Raw genomic sequence first — 27,081 nt, forward strand, 5'->3', positions numbered from 1 at the left:
AAGTGTCATTTTAAAATAATTAAGAAAGATATTTGATCGTGTTTACATGTGTCACACATGGGCGCACGCACAATAGGGGAGGGCTGAGAGAGAGCTTCTAGAAGATGCTGACGTCACACGTCAGCACGTGTTTTGAGGAGGATTTGAGTGACCAAAATTGGTTAGAACTTTCGAAGAAATAATCCATCTTCAAAATGACATAATTAAAGCAACCAGCAGCTAAGCTTTTTTAAATAATAAACATTATATTTAGGCCTCCTATATTAATGTTTCCTTTTAAAATTAAATATATTTTATTAACTCGTTCCATAAAAACATAAAGGGAAAAATTATTGGTTGGGACATGATCTTCCTGTAAAGGAGCTGTTTCTATGACACCGTACTGGTTGCACTATGAGGCGATGAAGTAAACTCGCCCTTGAATGCGCGCAGGCAGGGGAATCCCCTTTGTTGGTACCTCGCACTGGAGCGCGATGAATTGCTCTCCTTTTCGAAGGTTGTTGATTGCGATCGCGCTCGCGATCCTTAAAAACGAGGGACTGCCATTAGGCTTGTAGCTTTATAACTTAGCTTATATATTAGCCTAGGCCTAGATTGGTTTTAACTTTTAAAAATCCACGTGTTTTTAGGCCTCTTGACAGAAAAATCAACACTGTCAAAAGCTAGGCTCTATTTTGAAAATTAAGGAGCGCGATAAATTGCTCTCGTCGAAGCCTGTTGAGGAGCGCGGAGGAGCGCGGTCGCGCAGGCGCTCCTTATAAATGATGCCCTGCTATACAATACGTAAAGATAAGATATAGTACAACTTTCAATTTTATTTATACATTGTATAATAATATACATGCCATGATCAGTGTCGGCAAAAGAAGCTGACACCACTACCTTGAAAAAGTGCGATGCTAACGCACGAAACGTTGGTGAGTTCAACGTTAATTTTTACCTTCACTAAAAACGAAAATTTTATTTCAAAAATATTTTGGAAAGGAGATGAATGTTTTCAATTTTATCCGAAATGATTATGGTCAGGATGGTGTAAAATTAGTGCGCCTAAAAGAGAAAATTGCGAGGAAGGCTACGCGCCAAAGAAATCACCGGATATTCCCTCTACACTGCAAACGCTTAGACATAACACCACTAATCCGGACAATGATACACAAACTCGTGGTAGTTGCTTTAACAGTTCTTTATTCTTCGGTAAAGTCTGAACACAAATAAACTCAATGAAAACACGCACAAGGCAGCACAGCTGCGTGTGCAAACAACCACGCAAAACAGCATAGCAGATACATACAGTCAAACTACTACAAGTACAGTACTACTACACGAGGGCTAGTCAGGCTTATGGCCAATTAGCCGATCGAAACACTTAACTAAATAGCCTAAAAAATAATGTTAATATCCAAGTCTAGAACATTAACACAACGTAAAGGTTATAATAACGTACGTAGTACTCCCACGTATCACTGTCAGAAATAATAATAATAAAATTACAGTATCTACTATTATAATAAGCGTTATACCTTGCTGACAATTCTGTGTACAATCAAAATAAATAATACGCCACCTACGTCAAAGTTCGAAATCCGAAACAACCAAGTCTAAAATTAAAATGCCAGATTAACACCACACGGGGACACGACATTATCAAAAAAGCGGAACGTAGTTTGATTAGAGAAAGAATACGAATCACTACAAACAGCATCGAAAAATTAGCTAAGAAAGAGGAAGAACTAAAAGAGAAAATAGTTGAAATTATCACCGATGACACAGCTCGAGCGGTCGTTGACAGAATGCGAGTAAAAAGCGAATCCCCATATAGGGATTCACCCAGAGGTATTCAAGTAGTAACTCAGAGATGGCGCATGTCACATCAACATCACGTAACTATGCCCATGATCAGTGTCGGAAAATCAAGCTGACACCACTACCTTGAAAAAGTGCGATGCTAACGCACGAAACGTTGGTAAGTTCAACGTTAATTTTTACCTTCACTAAAAACCAATTTTTTTTTTCAATTCGGTCAGTCGGTCTGTCGGTCTGTCGGTCGGTCTGTCGGTCTGTCTGTCGGTCCGGTATCACCATGCGTTTTATCGCTTTCTGATATCAGTTTAATCTAGCTAAGTCAATTTTTTCACAGTATATTCCTTATGGCCAGGAATCGATGTGGTTATGTTTTCACGGTGCGCAATAAAAAAATTACGTGGTCTACGCACGATTTAACGAAATCACGTTTGTAATCATCTTCACAACCATAAATCACAATTAAATAAAATTAGGTACTCATAAATTTCAGGGCATAAATCATCATATGGCATTACAATTACGTGCGTAGCCAATGTAACGCATGCGTACGCGCGCTTGAAATTTTCAAAATTAATTTTCGATGAAATAAGTGTATGTTTCAGGCAATTTTAAGTGTTTACAAAATTGCCATGAGTGCGCATATTTTTGCGCGCGCACTGTGCGTTAAATGTTATTGCGCACTCTTTTTGCCCGATTTCTGTTTTCTTGACTTACTTTTCAACTCGAAATTACGTTATACGAACACGTCAAAAGTGACAGGCTACGCACGTGTAAATTTAAAAAATATAGATGTTTTTAAACATTTCAACATTTTTAAACATGTTCAGTAATTTCGGTCAGTTGGTAGGTTGGTCGGTCGGTCGGTGAACACTAATGAGCACGCGACTGCAGCCATCTATATGGCCTTGTTACTAATATTAAGACAAAACTCCGTCTGGAACACAGACTATATTGGAAGTATAATATCAGTTAGACTCTATTTTATTTATTTAAAAACCATATACGTGATTACAGCATACCAGGTATAGATATTTAAAAACTGTTTTACATTATGGTCCTGTTTTTAAGAGCAACATAGAAACCGGCAGAATTTGGTCTACGATTTTTTCATCCCCATTTAACTTATTAATTAATCTTTCAATTACCCACACTTGTCTTACATTAATAATCTTTTTTTCTTTCTTAAACATATCAAATGATATACTACTATCTTCCAATTCTTTTTTACCTTTAGGCCTAGATCAATTCTGTTCCAACAAGATTAATGGATACCACTACCATCCAACATACTGTAATCTTTTTTACCAATGTTACCAAGGTACAACATACCCTAAAACATGTCAGCCTGGACTTGTATTCAATGGTGAAGTGACACCTGTAAGGTGTGACTATCCATCAAACGTACCTAGGTGTAGAGACTACGAGTAAAATTCAATAATAGTATTCATTAAATATTTCAAATGGAGTAATACTACTATACCTACACTAATTCATTAAACGTAACTGTTCCAGTTTACATTATTGTTGGTAGTGATTTAGGTTTAATAATGATTTAAATAATTGCTCTTATTACTGTGGTTGTTAATACAGTATATTATATTCACAATAAATATCGAATAAAGTATGTTAACGTTTAAAGATGTATTGTATCCCCCTAAAAACGAATAATGTGTTTGTTTGAATATTTTAATGTCACATAATAGTTATTCATTCGCCTAGAAAATATTATTTACCTGAAAAATGTAATTTAAAGCAAAACAAGGCCAACAGCCATAAGTCGCGTGCTAAAATGCATAGTGATACCGGACCGACAGACAGACCGACAGACCAACCGACCGACATAGTGAACTATAGAGTCGCGTCTGTCGGTCTGTCGGTCGGTCCGGTATCACTATGCGTTTTAGCACGCGACTTATGGCTGTTGGCCTTGTTATCTATGGACGTGATTTACTTTATCAAACCAAAATGACCTATATTATTCAGTGTTAATATATGTTTTGGTATCGGAAAATTTCATAGTTTACATGCATTAAATACACTCATTTTGATAGCTCAATATCTATATATAAATTATGGTTCATTCTGACATAGGCGAGCCCAATGCAAAAACTTCGGTACAAATCTCCGCCTTGGATCCTACCTGATCTATCTCAGATGTACCGCGAAACGTAGATTTGATAACCTTAGTTTTCACATTGTTCCATATTTCTATCTTAGGAAGATATTATAAAGTTTTTTAACAAAATTTATGATTTCAACAGTAGATTTTCAACTCAATTTCAATTCTTCGCGGGTCAAAGTAATTTCCGGGTTCACCTTGCAACAACCTGGTTTCAACTATTTTCTCTCTTTTATAAACAAGGGAGCAGTTAAAATAATAGATTTGACCCTAAAGGTAACTGGAAACAGGCACTTTCCATCAATCAATACAGTGTCCCTAGGGACTCCCTTTGGAAGAAGGAAGAAAAAAACCGATAGTAAGACTGGAGCTTAAGTTGCATAGCCATTTCAGTTTGTTTTTTTATTTTAGGAACGGACCGCGCGTGTGTGTAGGTACAATAGTTAAAAAATAAAAATTATACTGCAAATTAATAAAGATCAAATTAAATATATGCCATAAGGAATCGGAATATATTATGGGAAATAGTATTATAAAATTACATAGGGAGATTTGATGATAAGACATTTTGTTTAAAATCGAGTGAAATCCCGATAGCTGAGTTTCATTAAGTAAGCTGGCAGGAATAACTGTAGGCTATCTGTGTCCCGTTAGGACCGAGATGTCTGCCCATGTTGCAAGCCGTAATGTCTTCTTTCTTGGGCCCACTCTGTCACGGCAGTTTCAAAAGATGTTTAAATTAAATAATGTATTAATAATTATTAGGATGTGATTTATTTGAATAAACGCCTCTTCAATAAAACATCCATTTGAATAATAATCCCCCCCCCCCCCCCCACAACCCAACTATCTAATAAACGTCCATACACATTTATAATAACACAATTATACTATTTGTAGTAGAATTCATCGCACTGTTATCTACAATTTACCAAGCATTTGTTATTCTTTTTTACCACTTTTCATATCTATTACAGGATTTCATTTGATTATAAATGTTACCATATTATTAAAACTAAAAAAATTAACATATATCCCTCGAATAAGCACCTCCCTCAAATGAACTCCGCCTCCCCAAAGGGCCCTACTAAACAATAAACACTATACTTTAAAATGTTGTTATCATCTAAAACACTGTGAAATAGTTTTACGAATGTCAAGCATTTTCAATAATGGTAACCGACAGAAAACGTACAAGGAGAACATTTTTATCATTCCTTGAACCATCGTCTACACTTCTTAGAGGGGGAGCGAGCGAAGCGAGCTCACCCTCTAGTTTTAACAAATTTAAAGGCATTGTTAACAGAAATGTAGAAATAGAAAAATATATTGCTTTTGAAAATGATAATCTGCATGCATATAATTTAAATGGAAAAACTTAGGAGTATAGTCTGCCATTTAACTACTCTTGATTTGTATAATTTGTTGCTTAATTTGTTTTTTGTTTCATGTTGAGAACCATTTGTTTTGTTGCCACAGCTGGTTGCGCTTTGTGTTTTTGAAAAATAATTTGAAAAAACTTAAGTTACTAGTCAATCAATAAAGATTGGTTTCCAATAAGACACAACACGAGGACAAGCTCAAAGTAAGTGAGGGATTATTTGAACTGTCGCTTTTCGTAATTGGTCAACTCATCCCTCGCGTACTTTCATTGCCTCGCTAGTGAGACCACGCTTCAATTCTGTGATAATACCAATCTGTTTCATCTAATCTGTAATTAATAATATAGACCTAGCACAATTTGCTAATTATAAAAAAATAATGTAACTTACTGTAAGCCATACTTAGCGCATATGATCAATACTTTCTTTCCCTTTTCAGGGAATTTATTAGTTCAATGTATATTGGCCTTTGGCCCTAATACAAACAAATAATAAATAACTATAACTTAAGATAATGATTTCTTCTTTGAAAAGCAAAGTAGACGTATTTTCCTAAATTATAAGTAAAAGTTGGAAAGTAATAAACATAGCTTATTAATAGAAGGAAAAACACGAATAAATCTTGGAATAAAACTTTTTCTTAAATCGTTATAAAATGTGCATTGCAAAATAAAATGATATTCATCCTCAATAATGTTCTTTTTAAATAATGTACACGTTCTCTTATACCTTTCTACACCCTCCCATCTGCCCTTTTCAATTTCTAGCTCTAATATCCCTAAACGTAACTTAGTTAATAATCTTCTTTGTTTAAAATTAATGATGTTGGTCAAGTGATAACTTAAACATATTTCTTTTTTATAAAGAGAAAAGAGCCTTAACCTTATTGTGTAATCTAAATTTTTGAATTCATTTTTGTTTTTCAATATCACATAAGCGCAACTTAAATTCTCTAAAAAATAAACCTTTACTATTAACATATTGTTGTAACCATATATAACCAAAACCAGTAGAAAAAAGTAAGTGTTTGACCTGTTGTGCCCAACAATTCTCATTACGGTTAACTTTTCTAAGTTGAAACTCATAACACTTAAAAATGAATCTGTCATGATCTAAAGTAATAATATGTAACCAAAATCGTATAACTGTAACTAAACAATCCAAAGAAAGTGGTAATCTACCTAACTCAGAAGTAATAGTGGCATTTGGTGCATTTTTCCCAACTTTCAATAAATATCTACAAAATTTAGTATGTGTTTTTTCAATACTGTTTGTGCTATCTGACATTCCCCAGATTTCGCTTCCATACGTTAAAATAGGAAGTATTTTCACATCAAAAATATGGTTCCATGTATTAATTGGAAGAAAAGATAAGTTACGATAAATAAATGATTTTAAGCAGAATAAACTTTGATTTGCTTTTTGTTGATTATGTTGCATTGAGTTGTTCCATGCACCATTTGAACAGAAAATAACACCAAGATAATTATACGAATTAACAATTTTTAATTGAATATTTTTATACTTCCATTTTTCAATGTTCCTTAAATTGCGGCCATTTTTAAAAACCATAATTTTGGATTTTGTAGTGTTTACAGTAAGTTTCCAAGTATCACAATAAAGTTCAAGTTTATTTATTAATTTTTGGAGACCTTTCACCGTATCACTAACAATTGCACTAAGTCATCTGCATTAAGAAGATGATTCATATGACAATCTCCAATTTGAATTAAATCGTTTACCTGATTAAGTATACCACTCAAATCATTAATGTAAATATTAAAGAGTAAGGACGACAACGGAGAACCTTGTTGTACTCCAATCGAACAATTAAAAGATGGACTAAGTTTGTTGCCAATTTTAACATGAGCAGATAAGTTTTGGTATAAGGAATTTATTATGTTTAACATTCTGCCTGATACACCGATGTCTTTCAGCTTATGTAGTAAAAGTGTATGATTTATAGAGTCAAAGGCACGTTTAAGATCAACAATACAAACAAAAATCCTACCCCGCTTTTTATTTAAGTATTTAGAGATGACGGTATCTAAAATGAATATTATTATCTGTCGTTCTATATCCCTTACGAAAGCCTGCAGCTTGTTCCTCATGAATTAACTTTTGGCTATTTGTAAATTGTGTTAACCTAGAATTTAGAATATGTAAAAATATTTTTCCTATGATTGGAATTAAAGAAATACCTCTATAATTTTTAGGTTTGTTTTTATCTCCATTTTTTAAAATTGGGACAATTAAGCTTGTTGCCCATTGTTTGGGAAATTGTGCAACTAAAAATATAGCGTTAAAAAGAATTTTTAAAATATAAAAAATAATGTTGGGGCGTTTAGCAAGAATTCAAATTCATTCCATCAATGCTGGGAGCTTTTCCACTATATTGAAAATTAAATGCTCTATTTATTTCATCCAACGTTATGTCGTGGTTTAAATTATCATTGTCCTCATTCTGTTGGCATTCTGTGATTTTTGGCAACTCAACACTAACAATAGACTCATCGTTTTTAAATAGGTTCTAAATGAATATAACATTGATTAATAGAAAGTTCACAAGATAATTTCTGTTTTGTCTTCAACTTCATCCAAAACGTTTTGCTATCCTTTGTATTGAGTGCATCGATAATTTGTTTTTTGATGAAAGTTAATTTGTTGGCATGTTAATAGCGATTTATATTGTTTTTTTTCTGAATATAATTATTTAAAAAAGGTTGAATGCGCATAATTCTAACGCCCGTATTCTTAAACCAGACTTTAGTCGTAGTTCGAGCTAAAACTAAAAAAATGACGTCATTTTAATTCATAAACCGAACTTCAACTAAATCACCGAGTAAATCAGGCCAACCTCGACTAAATCGAGACGGATTTTGATCGATTTTTTTAGTCCTGGAGGGGGCAGACTAAATGGTCGACTAAATGGTTTTTAAACGATGTTTATAAAAAACGTAACAGTCATTGAGTTGTTATATTGGCCAGATATTGAAGAATGAAATATCTATATTTATATTAGCTTAATTAAATATACATTGGTATAAATTATAATAATGAAAATCATCTTTATTTACAACTGTATACAAATTACATTATTTTCTTCGCGCAAGTCCGACTTGAGCTACGTCACGCCATAGCGACAATGGGAGATGCGGCAATTCACCACGCGATGGAATGTTTAGGGGGCCTAGCGCTTTCTTGTCACGCTATGAAGTGCGTGGTTCGTGGCGATCATAGTTTGTTGGGGGCCTAGAAAATATAAAAGTTACCGTACCGCCATGGTTCCTAAATATATTTTTAAGATTTTATTTGTTGTTAATCAAATATACTTCACTGTTAAATTAATACTGATATTGTTCTATTAATTAACGATTAAAATTATTTTTCATGTATATAGTCCTGATGCGTAAAAAGTGTTGTAAGAAATGGAAAGTGATATCAATGCGCAAAATTTCGTCTGCTCCTCAATACTCTCTTGTCATTGGCCAATGTATAGCCTTTGTTACCCAGACGTGTGCAACTCGACTAAAAGCTTGACTTCATTAAGTCGACTTGCAAACTTCGACTACTAGTCCAAGAGCATTAGGGTTTGACCCGGAAATTTCTGGTAACAAGCTAATTTTTTCAGGAAAGGTCGAGAACTATGATTGGAACATCATACTAAAAGTCCCGAAAAATCCTCCTTGTGCTCTCCGAGAAATCCAAGATGGCGTCCAAAATGGCTGCCATTTTAAATTGATCCATAACTTTGTAACCGCTGGTCGTAGAGTATCGATTTTGGTGTCAAATAGTTCACAATATATACATTCCTATTTGCTCTAACAGAAAATTTTGTCAAAAAATGGCCGCTACTACAGTTTCTGGCAGTTTGACCTTTGACCTGGTCTTATCATATCTCGGTAATGGCTTGTCATAGAGAATTAAGATTAGGCCCAAATTGTTCAGACCATGCATATTTTTATTTGCTGTAATGAAATATTTTATCCCAAAATTACCGGAAGTGAGGTTATTGACCTCTTATTGACCTATTCATATCTCTTTACCGTATCTCAAGAAATATTTGTCGTAGAGCATTACTTTTGGTGTCAAATTGTTTGGAACATATACATTTCTATTTAGTCTAATACAACAGTTTGCCCTAAAATACTCGGAAGTAAGTTAATTTATTGAAAACTTTAAAAATCAAAGAGCTACATAGGCAGAGGAAATGAATACTGTAGAAAAAATCTAAATTTTAACTCTGCCTTAAAACACGTTTTGGGCGTAGCACATTTTCTTGTATGAACTATACAAGAAAAAAACCAAAATAATCATTTATTTAACTTCGATAGAACAAAGAATATCATGGGACACGTATTGAAATTCTCATACTAGTTATGGTTGAAAAGTTATTGCTAGAAAATGTCACCTATATGTAGATGTCATGAATACATTTTAAATGCGTTATTCGTCTGTAACTCGCATTACAGTACATACGCGAAGTGCTTTTGTTGAAATCACGTCATTATTTTTATTATATATTATAGAAATTATGATAATTATTTTTGTTCAGAGAAGTAGAAATTTTATGTAATTATAGAAATGTATAGACTTTATGATACTGTGAATGTGAGAATGAAATGTTAAGGTCCTATACATTTCGCATGGAAATGCTCAATTGGCAGGGAACACTATGAACATGGCATATATTATACTCCGGATTGTCAAAAACCTAATGAAGCCCCGGAAGCAACGCGTTCTAGCGTCATTTGAGGTCATTTTAATCAGATTTAGGGTAGCCATTTTTTCCATTTTTTATAATGCATAAATAAAATACTGCGTGCAAAAAAACGATGCGCGATGACTGTTTCAATCCATATTTTTCAATTTAAAAAATAAAAGTTCAAAGAAAATTTAGAAAAATAGAGTTGGAGGTCCCGGAAATTGGACTTATTATACTACAAAACATGAAACAAAATATATAAGTCCCTATCATGGTTGTGACTGAGCTACGAAATGTTTGAAAAATAGAGATGTTAGGTCCCGGAAAATGCCATTCTTCTACTTCAAAATATGACCAGCTTTATTGTTGGGGCTGAGCTAAGAAAATGTTTAAAACTAGAGCTTCAGGTCTTCAAAGAATTGCATTTTATACTTTGGAAACATCAGGCCTAGAGGCTTAAAAAACGCAAGCGTAGACCTTTTTCAGTCGGGGAAATAAGTTTATTCCTCCCAAGTGTATGCGTGCGTGTGTATGACATACAGGACATTGAAAATGTAATAACTTGGCTGTAAGAAGATGTTGGCTAAGCGAAAATGGCATGTTTTTTTGTTTAGTAATGGATGAAATATTTATTTTAGGTGCCCCACGGTACAGAAGGTTGCTTGTAAATTAAAAAATTGGTGAACGTGTAGCGTACGTCGACACAGTACACGACGTAACCGTCGGTAAACTTCGCCTGGAAAATAACTACAGTACACATTTTGGTCCCTGGATGGAACATGATATCACGCGTCTAGACCCAACGTTGAACGATTTGTACAAAGGTATACCGTGCGTACATAGCTATTGTTTAGTAGTAAGTTAGATCGCTGGCAATAATGAATGCATATAAAGTGCATAATATCACTCTGACGTGCTCTCACGGTCAATAAAACGTCGCGGTTTTCTAGGCGCTGAAGCTACCAAGTGAACGCGAATGCTTTTTACTGTATATTATATTCCCCGACAAAAAGTACCCGTGTTCCCTTCGGTAACCGTCGGTAAACTTCGCCTGGAAAATAACTACATTACACATTTTGGTCCCTGGATGGAACATGATATCACGCGTCTCGACCCAACGGTGAACGATTCGTACAAAGGGATACCGCCAAACAAGTGCGTACTAGCTATTGTTTAGTAGTTAGATCGCTGGCAATAATGAATGCATAAAGTGCATAATAGCCCTCTGACGTACTCTCACGGTCAATGGAACGTCGTGGTTTTCTAGGCACTGAAGCTATATGAAGTGAACGCGAACGTTTTTTACTGTATATTATATTCCCCGACAAAAAGTACCCGTGTTCCCCGACGGGGGTGCTAGGCTCCCCGACGAGGCGGATAGAGCCCCCGTAGCCCCAACAACACCCATACAGATGAACATGATGATAATGATGTGAAAGAAGCAACAAACACCAAGATGTTGAAGATGCAACATCAGATGATGAATGACTGTAACAGAATGCTGCTGATCAATGTTGAAGTGATTTAAAGACCCTTTATTTTGCATATTTTTAATATTTAATAAATCATATATAGGGCATATGGCGATACTTTTTCCATCTTTAAACAGTTAAATATGTAACTGGGGGACTAGCTCAAATGGTAGAGCTCTCACTTACCATGTGAGAGGTACCGGGATCATTGCCCGGGTATTCCAATCTATTTTTCATAGATTTCAGCAAGGACCAAATAAAATCTGAATCTGGAAAAGAAAGTCTATGCATGCCGAATAAAGAGCGTTTGACGTGAAATACCTAGGGTATATTCTCTTTTTATCATAAATAAGCCATACAACGAACATTTAAAGCAAGGAATGTTTTAAAATGCATTATTTTTACAAATTCAACAAGGCCATATACATGGCTGCAGTCGCGTGCGTAATTTTGAGTTATTGTTTACTGACCGACCGACCGACCAACTGACCGAAATTGCCGAAAATGTTTAAAAATGTTCACATTTTTAAAAACATTTATATTTTCCTCCAAGTATTAAATAATATCCAGTGTCAAAATAACGAAAAAATATGAATATGAGTTAGTGTTTACCGACTGACCAACCGACCGAAATTGCTGAAAAAGTTAAAAAATGTTGAAAAATGTTTAAAAACATTTATATTTGCCTACAAGTATTAATATCCAGTGTCAAAATAACGAAAAAATATGAATATGAGTTAGTGTTTACCGACCGACATAGTGAGCAATAGAGTCGCGTTTGCACGCAACTCAAAGTTGCATATAATTGGTCGGATATGTGCTGTGTACATAGGTATTTGCCAATTGTCTTTTGTTTACTTAATTAACCAACTTTGATTAGCCACGGACAGTTATTCTTTGTAATTAATTTATATTTTCTTTTTGTAACAATTCACTTTACCTGATGATGTGCTATGCCCAAAACATGTTTTAAGGCAGAGTTAAAACTTTGATTTTTATTTTACCTACATTATTCATATCCTCTGCCTATGCAGCTCTTTGATTTTTTAAGGTTTCAATAAATTAACTTACTTCCGAGCATTTGAGGGCAAACTGTTGTATTAGACTAAATAGAAATGTATATGTTCCAAACAATATGACACCAAAAGTAATGCTCTACGACAAATATTTCTTGAGATAAGGTAAAGAGATATGAATAGGTCAATAAGAGGTCAATAACCTCACTTCCGGTCATTTTGGGATAAAATATTTCATTACAGCAAATAAAAATATGCATGTTCTGAACAATTTGGGCCTAATCTTAATTCTCTATGACAAGCCATTACCGAGATATGATAAGACCAGGTCAAAGGTCAAACTGCCAGAAACTGTAGTAGCAGCCATTTTTTGACAAAATTTTCTGTTAGAGCAAATAGGAATGTATATATTGTGAACTATTTGACACCAAAATCGATACTCTACGACAAGCGGTTACAAAGTTATAGACCAATTTAAAATGGCAGCCAATTTGGACGCCATCTTGGATTTCTCGGAGAGCACAAGGAGGATTTTTCGGGACTTTTAGTATGATGTTCCAATCATAGTTCTCGACCTTTCCTGAAAAAATTAGCTTGTTACCAGAAATTTCCGGGTCTGCCTATACTTATGAACTAATGCTCTTGGACTATACTTCGTTTTTGAATCGAATTTGAAGTAATAGCTTGAACTACGACTTTTCCAAGTCGAACTTCGAACTACGACTAAAGTCCAGTTTAAGAATACGGGCGTAAATCTCTTTAATGATTCTTTAACCTGCATTTTAAGGTCCTTACAATCTTTATCAAACCATTCGTTTCATTTTGTAAAAGTTGAAGATTTACTTGTTTGTGTATACTTAATTCCTTTACATACGTATTCAAAAATTTTACATAAATGTGAAACTGCCTCATCAATTTTATTTTGAGAGATGCATTCATAAAATCATTATCAATAGTTTTAATGACATCATGTTCCCATCTGACTTTGGATGCATTAATGTAACTGTTGGACCATTTGAACGTACTCTGGGTAAACGTGTCATCTTCATTGACAATCAATTTAGTGTGTTCTTTGTCTTTGAATTGAATACTAAAGGCAATTGGCATATGATCCGATTCAACACGGTCATCAATTCTTAAATAAGATATTAGTTTAAAGTTGTTTGAGTTAGTAAGAAGGTAATCACATACACTTTTACCTTGTGAACTGATAAATGTAAAATTACTGGATGATTCTTTATCAATTCTACCATTTGTGATTCGCATACCAGTTTCTTTGCAAAATTCTAATATATCTTTACCGTAGCTATTTAGTATACAATCAGAATTCGTTCTACTCCAATACAATGTAATTCAGCTTCCTATTTTTGTTCCAATTCATGTTATTCTGCTTATTCTACACTTTGCGGATAACCCCTTGTTATTGACACGATCCTTTTTCTTACCACGAATTTTGTTCGCAGCGTATCTATAATTCTGGTCAACATAAGATTGCATAACTTTGTCATAAGATTGACGTGTAGCTGCAGATGTGCAAGAAACTTCGTTATATGACTTTAGAGTTGCGCAGCGCCAGTAAAGCACGATTTTACGAAATTTTATGGTTGCTCATAAAGCTCATGAAACTTTACGAAAGTGTGTTTCATAATATGGAGCAACTTTTGCACATGAAAAAAATTGCGCGAGTACGCGTATTTGAAATTTCAAATTGCCCAAAATTAATTTCTAATCAATTTCGCGTACATTTCAGGTCATTTTGAGCATTTCAAAATTGTCTACTTTGTTTGCGTTTTGCGCATGCACTTGTAAGCACAGCTTGTAGCCTACAGAGCGTAGAAAAATGTTTTTTTGCAATTGATTTTTGTTTTTCATACCTTCTGTAATAGATTTCATTCATTTTGATGAACTTTTATTGCAAATTAACGACGCACGTTAAACTTTAGAAATCGTGTGCTAAAGAATAGGTAATATAATGTAAATTTGTTAAAAAAAATATATACCTATTTTTATTCAGTTATAGCTCCTAAGGATGGCTGGTTACCCCATTTTTAGATTTATTATGGAAGCTGATGAGTTGTAGATATCAATTCATGTACAATTTGTACCTACTGGTTGTTTTGACGTCACCATATGGCCACTCGAATTGTTAAAATTGTATTAGTTAATCCAATTTAATAGAGCGCATCGCGCTAATCCGTTCTCCATTTTCTCCTAAATTTTAATACGTTCTTTCTCAATCAATTCTTTTTCACATGAGTTACAAAGATTTTATTTTTTGTTACTTCATCATATAAAAATATTAGAATAATGTGAGTTACTTAATTTCATCTTTACAGTATATTTTAATCTATTATAGCTCATCGGAATGAAAAGTGACCCACGTGATTAAAACTTATTATGGAAGCTGTTGAATTGCAGATATTAATTCATAAAAATGTTGTCTATCTGATTTCATGACGTCATCATATGGCCAGTTAAATTTAAAAATTCAGATTTTCATCTCTTTCGTAAAAGTTCATCGCGTTTCAAATAAAGCGCATCTCAGTTTTATGTGCCCAAAATTCTTCAAATTTATATTAATGTAATTATTTAGATAAATATCTTCAAAAATAGTTATCTTTATATGTCAATTTGATGACGTCATCGTGTTAGAAATTGGATTTGAAAGAGGGGTCTCGTAATTTCATCTATTCTACGCTGTATATAACATGTACAGTGTATTCTGTAAATACTGTAATAAGCTGACAGCACTGTAAACATATTTAATTCATGTCAATATCATAAGATGGCATAATAATTGTCGGCGTTCATATTTTAACGACTTATGTGCATGTTGCGTTTGCGCGGATAACCCGAACTCGTCAAAGTGACAAAGTCAAATCTAGTTATTGGTTTATATTTTTCATTAATTTATTTTGTAAACTATTTTTTTTCTATATCATTCGATTTTTTCATCGTTTTCTTAATATGTTTTATCTTCATTATACTTTATACCTGTACCATAATATACTGTTTACATAGTGTTTATATTATTTGTTTTATATAACATAACTGCCTATTGGAATGCATGATACAAAAGTAACGGTATGTTACTTCTGTGTAACATTTACGTTTACCGTATAGAGTTAAAGAATAATATGGTTAATGTATTATGCATAAAGAGCCCGGAGAGTGAGCTGTATAGTTCCATTTGTTTACATTTTAAAATATGTGCTTTGGAAATACAGAAACACCCAAAAGAGAAAATGTCACGTGGTCGACACTGTTCCGTTTCCTGTACCACGAAAACTATTTAAAATTTGATATCATCTTTACGTGGTGAAATATCCCCATATTTCTAACACAATTGATAGCATATCTTTTCACGTTATCGGTCGTTAACTTCATACATAAAATATGCTAATCGAGATTGCGCCCTGTATAACCTACCACTTTGTTGCAAAGTTCATTGTTGTTTTTGTACATTGTTGATCCATCTATTGGTACATGAGTTTTTAATGAAATAAAAAAAACACTAATCCTGGTAACATATAATATTAGTGGTCATTCACTCAAATTTAAACAAATTATGTCGGCCTAGACGTCACATCATTCTTATGTTGGAAATTGTTAAAGAAGTAATCAATCTTTTACCTAGTAACGTCAGTGGTATATGTAGTTTTCCGAATTACACACGCCCGGTATACAGCATTCTCTCCGCATGATAAACGTGAGTTATTACTGTACATTTTATGTTTATCATGATAGGCCCACTGGTCCGAAATTTAGAATGTAAAATATCGAAATAGTAGAGGCTATATATGGTTTGACCTTGAAAAAATTCTAATAAAAGGTCTTTTGGTATTTTCTTGTAGCTTTAGGTGTCAATAATTACCAAAACATTTTTGCAGCCTTCTAGTTGCTGCGTTAGTGAGATATTGAGGGTCAAAGGTCAGTGACCTTTTTGTGGCATTTGATGGCTCATAACTCCTCAACTCGTGGGTTTAAAAAGACAAATGTGGTTTCTACATCTATGTTTTAGTGGTCAAACAACAAAATAAAGTTTTTGCAAATTTCGGGTTACTTGTGCCATTGGTCAGATAGTCGGGTCAAAGGTCATTGACCTTTATTCATTAATAACTACTGCTAGTGTAGGACCTGAGTAAGATTTGTATGCATTCAATTTAGGAGAGAATATCTCAACTGTTATAGGATAATTTGACCCCAAGGAACAATATGGGATATGTGTCAAATTCGTTATCTGGGGCGAACATGCCCAAAATCGGGGTCAAAGGTTAGAAATGTGTGGTTCTTATATCTCGACAACCACTTGTCATACAGATTTGCTTTTGGTGTCAAATTGTTCAGAATATACATATTTATATTCAGTCTAACACAACTTTTACCCCAAAAAATGATCGGAAATGCTTTTACTGACCTTTGACCAAAAAATGACCAAAAAAACACATTTTCGGGTTAAATTATTCCATAAAATGTCAATGGACACACTGTATGGTATAAAATGAAAGCATATACAATATGCTACCCATTGCTACCCAACTTGTATTGAACATTTTTTAATTAGGAATCTAATCTTATGGAAAATGTGCCTAATTTGATTACTTTTATACAAAAAATGAATATTTAGTAGCGTAATTGTTGTGCTTATTTATATAATGTTAAATAATTTTAAATAAGTGTTTGGAAGAACTATTTGGTATCAAATAAAAGCCCATACAATATTCTATCCATTGCTATCCAACTTGTAATACAAATCTGTAATTATGATGCTACTTTGGTGAAAAATGTGCATATTTTATTGCTTTTTGACAAAAATGGGTATACATTACCAGATAATTTATTTTGGTTTATTTATGATATTAAATAATTCAAATGTTTGAAAAGACATATTTGGTATCAAAGGAAAGCACATACAATATGCTACCTAACTTGTATTTAATTATGTGATGTTATTTTTGGAAAATATGCATATATTTTATTAAATTTAGACAAAAATGAGTATAAATTAATGTAAGTTTAATTTGGGTGAAATAATTCTAGCGTTGTATTAAAATGAAATATTTGGTACAAAAAAGAAAAGAATTAGTTGTAGTTTATTAAGTTCTTTATTTGGTAGACCAAACAAAATGGCATTGCAGTAGTCTAACCGTGATGTTATTAGTGCATGGACAAGTTTAATAAGCGAGGAGTGGGTTAAGGATTTGCGAATTGATCTTATGTTACGAAGGTGGTAGGTATCAGATTTACTAATGTTGTTGATATGTCTGGACATAATCATTGCTGAGTCAAATACAACTCCGATATATCTAACCTCTAACGATGATGTGATTGATGTTTCTAGCAATGGCCAATTTTTGAATAAATAAATAAGATTTCTGTTTTACCAGGGTTAAAAAGAGCATGTTTTTAGTTAGCCAATCCTGAACATCAACAACACAAGCTTCGATAACCGACTTCGCCTCATTAAACTCTGCTGAATTAGAGCTGATGTATCATCTGCGTACACATGATATTGGACACAATGTCTCTTAATGATATCACTCATGGGCGAGGTGTAAACTAAAAACAATACTGGACCCAGTATTGATCCTTGAGGAACACCGCATTTCAGGTTGATAGAGGTGGATTTGACATTACCAATCTGGACCTGCTGCTTCCTAGAAGACAAATATGACTTGAACTAATTTAGAGCAGATCCACGGATACCAATAGACGAGAGTCTTGCAATAATAATGGAATAGTCCATGGTATCAGAAGCTGCCGACAGGTCGAGGTACACAGAAAAAAGACAATTACCTTTATCCAGAGCTAAAATAATATCATTATGCACCTTGAGAATGGCTGACTCTGTACTGTGGCGCTTTCTATATGCTGATTGAAGAGGGTCGAACAGATTATTGTCGTCAAGAAAATGTATGAGATCTAAAGCAACGCATTTCTCAAGGATCTTAGATAAGAAAGCGACATTAGAAATAGATCGAAAATTTGCCATGCAAGCATGTGAAGGCGTCTTTAAAATAAGTGTAACTAGACCCAACTTCAAATCATCAGGAAAGGTCGTACCAGTTGATAAAGATAAATTAATAATAATTCTAAATACTGAAGTCAATTATGCACATTTTCCATAAAGTTATATTCCTAATTAAAAATGTTTAATACAAGTTGGGTAGCAATGGGTAGCATATTGTATATGCTTTCATTTTATACCATACAGTGTGTCCATTGACATTTTATGGAATAATTTAACCCGAAAATGTGTTTTTTTTGGTCAAAGGTCAGTAAAAGCATTTCCGGTCATTTTTTGGGGTAAAAGTTGTGTTAGACTGAATATAAATATGTATATTCTGAACAATTTGACACCAAAAGCAAATCTGTATGACAAGTGGTTGTCGAGATATAAGAACCACACATTTCTAACCTTTGACCCCGATTTTGGGCATGTTCGCCCCAGATAACGAATTTGACACATATCCCATATTGTTCCTTGGGGTCAAATTATCCTATAACAGTTGAGATATTCTCTCCTAAATTGAATGCATACAAATCTTACTCAGGTCCTACACTAGCAGTAGTTATTAATGAATAAAGGTCAATGACCTTTGACCCGACTATCTGACCAATGGCACAAGTAACCCGAAATTTGCAAAAACTTTATTTTGTTGTTTGACCACTAAAACATAGATGTAGGCACAACATTTGTCTTTTTAAACCCAGGAGTTGAGGAGTTATGAGCCATCAAATGCCACAAAAAGGTCACTGACCTTTGACCCTCAATATCTCACTAACAAAGCAACTAGAAGGCTGCAAAAATTTTTTTGTATTTATTCACACCTAAAGCTACAAGAAAATACCAAAAGACCTTTTATTAGAATTTTTTCAAGGTTACATAGGATAAATGTCACATATAGCCTGTACTAAAAGTAGACTGTAATATTTGTTTTATTTTTCCAGACAGACACGCGTCAATCCCACTAAACGTTTAAGTTATTGTTATATTACCATAATATAATCGAATCCAACTAACCTTACACAGTGTTAAATTGTTTTAATATTAGTACCTATATATATATATATGTAGCCTAACCCTGGATTATATTTAACAGTTTAATTCTGTATCTTGTAACCTACCAGAGAATCTTCCAAATCGTGGTGATGGTGGAAGAGGAAGATTTTGTTCAGCTAGACCTGATGGCAATTTAGTCCATGGGATTTAGCTAAAAAATGACCGTTTTCTCACACAAATTGCAAGAAAAGGTTTTTTTGATGAAATGTGCTCTTTAGACCCTACTGAACACATTTATCAACGTTAGGACATTTTTCGATAACGGGAAGTAGTAAATTAGCATAATTAAAAATGGCCGCCATTGTTAATAACGTACTCTGTATCTTGGAAACCGCTAGTCACAGATACTTAATTATGGTGTTAAAATCGTTAGAATATATGTTTTTATATTCACTGTAATCAAAAAGTTTGTCCAAAAAAGAATGGAAGTGCTATTTCTAACATTATTGACCTTTGACCTTGAATTCTCATATCTCAGCAACCACTAATCGGAGATATACAAATTAGGGCTTAAATTGTTCATAAACTACATGTTTATATCCAGTCTAATGGCATGTTTTTGCAAAAAAATGGCGGATTCTAACATTATTGACCTTTGACCTTGATTTATCATATCTTAGCAACCACTAATCTAAGAGACACACAATATGGCTCAAATTATTCAAAAACTGCATATTTATATTTAGTCTAATGGCATGTTTTTGCAAAAAATTCTAACATTATTGACCTTTGAACTTTGCACTACATAAAATTGCATAACTTTGAAAATATTGTACATATGAAATTATTGTTCAGAACATACATGTTTCTATAGAGTCCAATGACACATTATGTCCAATAATGGCCTACCTATTGTATGGTTAGTAACATTTGAACTATATTTGAATAAGGATTTTTAAACCTATTATACCTATTTTTTAATCAGTGCAATTTAAATAAATGTGTGCTGCTGTGCGTTTTGAGTGAGATGTTTATTAATGCAGTTCGCAGTGGCCATACAATCATCCTTCTCAACGTTCTGAACTTGAATTGTGGGATCACTTTTGGTCATGTTAGCAAGCAATTGCCTGTGCCAAGATCTGGTTTTGCAAATATCGAACTTTATTTTCATTAAACATTCTTACATTTCCTAATTTCTCTAATTATATTATTTCTTATTTTCTTTCTAAGTTTTTTTCTCCTTTTTTGAAAGCATCTTCTCTTTGAGAAATCATATTTTGCTAGTCATCCATGAATTGGAATTACTATGCGTTTTAACTTAAGGAAATAATGTATCAATGCTATAAGGCGTAGTTTCATAAAAATTAGCCTGGACATTTTGGTTATTGAGGACACCTTTCCAACTCTGATTGAATCCACCTCTCATTATCTATGTATTGGTACGAAGATTTTTCCGTGATTTTGTCGTAATCTTTTACCTGGAAACCCATATTTTACCCAGATAGTTGGTCATTTACTTCAACACATATTTTGAAGACGAATTCTTACAAAAGAACCTAATGCTGTTTTGTCTACCTTATTGTATAATTAAACTGTAATAAACATATTTAGTGACGCAAATAACGCAAGTAATATGTATAATAATACCATTAATAAAATCATTCTTCACACTTAAATGATTTATTATACCGTTTCCAAAAACGTAAATTCTTACATATGTTACATATATTTTTGTCCACATATGTTTGTTTTAATCCCTACCTGGAAACGTAATAAGATGCCATTCACTCTACTAAAAGACGAATGGTTATAAAAGGAGCCGTTACTCTGGTATCATACACATTGATAAGTTTTGATTCTCTTGATAAGTGACCTGCAACTTACAAACACAAGATGTTACTCCTCAAGAACAGCCTGTTCTTTCTATTTGTAGTTATCGGAGTTGCTCATGTCCGAGCATTCCCTCAAACTCAAAGTAAGTTCTCTGTATATTTATTTTTCATTTTGATACCATACCGCTACAATCCAGACTAAGTATAGTTATGCCATTATTACGATGTTTGGTGTTGTTTAAATTTAGTTCAGCTCATTAACAATAGTGCGATTTAAACTTGTAAAAGTGCACTATCAATTGGAAGTGCTCTATGGTATCAATTAGGATAGTTGATTTACTTTAATAGTCTTTAAAACTTAATTTTAGTTTCTTGTTTGCTTATAAATAGTAATTGTTTATAGTTCCATGACTTAAAGAGACAGTGAACCTCTATAACTCACAATTTTATTTTATTTATTTTATGTCTTCAGGCAATGTGGCCAAGGATTACCAATAGTGAATTAATCACTGTCCTATCAGATAGGTGGTAATCCCCCTGATACAGGGGCTATTGTGTGAACCAGTTCACCGGGGTAACCCCCTACTCTTTTTCGAATAATGAACTGGGTTTCTTTAAAGTACACACAGGTTATAACTGTGTACACTGGACCTACGGTTTATAGTCCTTATCCGAGAAGACTTGTTCCACCACCAGAACTAGGAGCGAGTCGGCCTCGAACCCTCGCCGATGTTGTTGTTGGCTCTTTAGGTACAGTAAACGGCGCCCCTGCCTTAACCGCTCGGCCATATGACTCACTCAATCTAGAAGTTACAGTAATCTAAATTAGCCTTCCGTCTGTCTAAAATGTTATGTGTATAATATTGATATATATTTTTTTTTTTAGCATGTGATGTTTTTTAATAATTGCGAATTGTGGCATAACTTCATTTCTGGTGTCCAATATAATATATAGTATTGTTTGTCTGGTAATGTCTTAAAGATGTATACTTATACTGAATGCTTTTTTCATTCTTTTTTTCAATAGTAATATTAAAATAAAATAAACAAAACAAAATATTTCGTGACTTCGCCATGTTCGGTCGTATAATTAGGTGATCATTAAGAATAAAATGATCACCTATTGTTATTGTATGAAATCTTTATTGGTTATCCGCAACTTTTTTATTGTAACTTTAAAAAAAATCATAATTTATATACGGGGTCGGTCGACCGTATATGGAATAAAAATGGCTTTTTGCACAAGAAATTACGCGCGCACGTGCAAATTAAATTTTATATTGCGAAAATCAATTTCTATTTTCTGCGCGCTTCAGGTCATTCTAAACATTTAAACATTTTCGATTGTTTACGTTGCCCACGCAGCTCGTAAGCAGCAACAATTGATGTTTTGCTTTTCATACAATCTGTAGTAGATTGCATTAATTTGGATGGATTTTAATTGCAAAATAACGGCGCACGTACACCTTGAACTTAGAATAATTGTGTGCTAAAAATTGGGTAATTAAATGCAAATTTGTTAAAAATATATAATCGAATCCAACTAATATTACACAGTGTTAAATTATTTTTATATTATAATATTTAAATGTTTAATTCTGTATCTTTTAACCTACCAGAGAATCCGACAAATCGTGGTGGTGATGGTGGTGGAGGGGGAGGATTTTGTTCAGCTAGACCTGATGGCTTTTACCGAGAACCTGGATTATGTAACCAGTACATTGCCTGTTCTGGAGGCTCGCAAGTAGCAACATTGTGTCAAGGAAACTTAGCCTTCAATGAAGTTAATAACCAATGTGCTCAAAATGTTCCTGAGGGTTGTGAAGATTTTGCCGCCGGCGGTGGAGATCCGGAATGCAATGAACTTCCTGACGGTAACCCTACTGTTAAAGACATCTGTACTGCTATTGCATTGTCGTGCAGTGGAGGTTTTACCACTTACCAAGTCTGTCCCGATGGGAAAGTATACGATAGTGTAAATGAATACTGTGATTTTCCTTCCAATGTCCCAGGATCCTCGGATGCCAGCTTTGTGGCTAATAACATCTTTTCAGTCAAAGAAATTTAGTAAGAAAGTTGAAAACCAACGTGATTTTGCTAATATTGTCTGCTTGATATTTTATGGTGGCGGTGAGATCTAACATATAAAATTGTTACTATCTAGATATCGTCAGTTCAGTCGATATAACATATTCACAATAGCGACTTTGGTAGTAGGTCAACGGATCTTTTCTCTCTTCACTCGTATTCTGATATGTCACCCTTAATAATTAATTTTTAACTCTTTGCCTTATTATATTGTTTTATTATTAATAAAGTATGTAACCAGGTTAAATAAAGATTAATAAGGTGTAAAATAAATAAATATTGTGTATGGATTCATTACTATTATTATACAGTTTTGATTTTTCTTTTCCATGTAACAACGAACAAAGAATCAAAGACATAACTCAAGTGTAATTGTAAAAAATGACAACGACGAATCATTTGCGCAACATGAGACAATTGAGACAAATAGAAATATCTAGTCATTAAACCAATAACAAGTTAAGTATGTGGAGAATATATGACTTAAAACATCGACAATCAAATTAAACATTTAGGATTGATTAAAATTGCTCACTGAATGTTATTTTTATTTTAATGATGATGACGACATTATAGTTTAGTAATTGTCGGCGCAACGGTAAAATAAAACAACTACTAAATGTATATAGTAAACTATGCAATTTATTCCAAGTGAATCAAGTGAGGATTCTCAATAAATAGATAAAATATACAATATACAATGTTTGATAAGACAATGCAATAAAACGGTGTAGCTACATGACTAGTTGAGAAAAGAGTGTGTTAATAATGTGGTCAGTGCATGATAATATTGGGCTTGGCCCATCTCATCTGACCAATTAGGATTAAGAGAATTAATGTGGTTTTCTGTTAGAGTCATTAACATTCTTAAAATCCATTAGCTATAAAAGTGAAGGTAACCTGTCAATGTGAGGTTAAATAAAGAGATATATAGAGGATGTATAAATAATCAAATTAAAAGTAAATGTTGAATTGTTTAAAAGCTATGTGGTAGGTTTGCTACAGGAGCCCCCTTCCAGTGAAAGAATTAATGATAGAACAAGACAAAACGTTGAGGGAAATGAACATGTCTACCAGAACGAGTAGTACGGGGAGGGGTTGCCAAAATGGGTGAAGGGTTGTTTGGTTTGACTAGGGGTGATACTTGTAGCTTGGGAGTGAGGGTTTGCTCTTGGCTTTTAAATATATCAGTATCCAAATGAGCTACCTTTAAGCGATCAATACTGACTGTGTCCTGTCGACCATTTAGATCGAGAACAAAGTGTTTGTCTGTTCGACTTAATACCTTAAATGGACCATCATATGGACGTTGTAAGGGTTTTCGAACAGAGTCCTTTCGAACAAAAACATGGGTACAATTAAATATTTCTTGATTGATATAGGATTTACGGTTAGAGTTGGTGCGGGTAGGGGTGGGACGTAGTTTACTCATATTATCACGCAATCTATCAATATAATCAGAATAATCACAATGTTCGAAGTTTGAATTAAAGAATTGTCCAGGTAATCTTAAAGTAGTGCCATAAACAAGTTCAGCTGCACTATGACCTAGATCAGCCTTAAAGGCTGTACGAATGCCTAAAAGTACTATAGGTAAATGTTCTGTCCATTTAGTGTGATCATTATGTGCTTTGAGAGAACCCTTCAAATGTCGATGAAAATGTTCTACAAGTCCGTTCGCAATAGGATGGTATGCAGTTGTATGAATGTGCTTAGTTCCTAGTAAGTTGGCGAATGAATGAAATAATGCAGATTCAAATTGTCTTCCTCGATCTGTTGTAATGGTTGAAGGTATTCCGAATGAAGCGATCCATCGATTGACAAATGCGTGTGCGACAGTATTGGCTGTGATATCCGGAATAGGTACGGCTTCGGGCCATCGAGTAAAACGATCGATACAAGTGAGTAAATAAGAAAAACCATTTGACGGGGGGAGAGGTCCAACAATATCTATATGTACATGGTCAAAACGGGCGTCAGGTGTAGAAAAGGTAGAGAGTGGCAAAACGGTGTGCCGGTGTACTTTGGACATTGAATGCATGTTTGAGATCATCGTCGTACATCACGATTGATTGCTGGCCATACAAAACGGTCAGTAATTAAACGTTGTGTTGCTCGTATACCAGGATGTGATAGCGAATGTAGAGTGTCAAATATTATGCGTCTGAATTCTTGTGGGATATATGGACGTGGATTGCCTTTGGAAATATCACAAAGAACTGTAGAGTTAGAAGTTGGAATTGGAAAGTTTTGAAATTGAAGTGAAGACGGTTGTTCAAGTAGCTTGTGCAATTCATCGTCATTCTTTTGTGCAGCAGCAATAAGACTGAAATCAACAATGTTAGTTGTGTTGTGACTGAAAGTATTAAGTTCGATTCGCGACAATGCATCAGCTGCTGCATTAGCTTTTCCACTCACATGGCGTATGTCCGTTGTGAATTGAGATATGAAATCGAGATGACGGATTTCGCGTGGCGAGTGACGATTTGGTTTGGCGAGTAAAGCATACACAAGTGGCTTATGGTCAGTAAAAATATGAAATGAGCGTCCTTAAATTGAATGACGAAAATGTTTAACTGAAAGGTATGCCGCCAAAAGTTCACGACCAAATGTGCTGTATCGCGTCTGCGCTGGTTTCAACTTCTGTGAGAAAAATGAAATAGGTTGCCAATTGTTGGCAATGCGTTGTTGTAGTATACCCCCTATGGCCACATCCGAAGCGTCAACCATGATACTTAAAGGTGCATCTGGCTGCGGATGGGTGAGAAGTGTAGCACTTGCGAGTGCGACTTTAATATTATTAAATCCCAATAAAGCTGCGTCGGTCCATACCAGATCCTGTTTCTTACCACCTGCCCCAACAAGTAGAGCTGTGACAGGTTGTAAAATTTGGGCACACTGCGGTATAAATCGCCTATAAAAGTTATAAGTCCAAGGTATTCACGTAGTTTGCGTAAAGAAGTTGGTTGTGGAAAGTTTTGTATCGCTTCTACCTTTACTTGAAGTAGTCGGATACCTTGCGAATCAACATGATGTCCAAGAAACTCGAGTGACGAAACTCCAAATTTGCATTTCGCTGGGTTGAGAACAACGCCATACTCATTAAGACGTGTGAATAGTTGATGAAGATGAGTTTTGTATTCCTCGGCGTTGGAACTTGCAACAAGCAGGTCGGATCGTCGATATAAGCGTAGCAAAAATCCAATCCACGAGTTACCTGATCAATAAAACGTTGAAAAGTTTGAGCGGCATTGCGGAGGCCAAATGGCATTCTAACAAATTCAAAAAGTCCAAATGGTGTAGTAATTGCAGTTTTATGAACATCAGCAGGCTCAACTGGTATCTGATGGTAAGCTCGAACGAGATCAATCTTAGAAAATATAGTGGATCCGTGCAGAGATGCTGTAAAATCGTGCATGTATGGGATAGGATACCGATCTGCAACAGTAGCATTGTTCAATGCGCGATAATCCCCACAGGGACGCCAATCCCCAGGAGTTTTCTTAGGCACCATATGTAAAGGTGATGCCCAGTTACTTTTAGAGGGGCGTATAATTCCCAGCTGCATCATGTGTTCAAATTCATGTCTGGCTGTTTTGCAGCGGTCATGTGCGAGCCGTCGAGGATGTGACGAAATTGGTGGACCATGGGTCTGAATATG

General features: G+C 34.3%; 1 protein-coding gene across 6 annotated transcripts in view; it reads left to right on the forward strand.

Annotated features, from left to right (window-relative positions):
* Positions 1-23,679, forward strand: part of LOC140050981 (uncharacterized) — a 92,584-nt gene extending 68,905 nt beyond the window's left edge. For 5 of the 6 annotated variants that reach the window (XM_072096025.1, XM_072096030.1, XM_072096029.1 and 2 more), the window contains one exon: positions 3,038-3,372. In XM_072096025.1, coding sequence (XP_071952126.1) covers positions 3,038-3,231 — 194 coding nt within the window. In that variant the 3' untranslated portion in view covers positions 3,232-3,372. Of the gene's footprint in view, positions 1-3,037; positions 3,373-21,369; positions 21,476-22,951 lie in introns of those variants that run through there. The other variant, XM_072096028.1, reaches the window with a different exon arrangement.
* The last annotated feature ends 3,402 nt before the right edge of the window (positions 23,680-27,081 follow it).

This window comes from Antedon mediterranea, chromosome 6 (genome assembly GCF_964355755.1).
Source record: "Antedon mediterranea chromosome 6, ecAntMedi1.1, whole genome shotgun sequence".
Classification (NCBI taxonomy): domain Eukaryota; kingdom Metazoa; phylum Echinodermata; class Crinoidea; order Comatulida; family Antedonidae; genus Antedon; species Antedon mediterranea.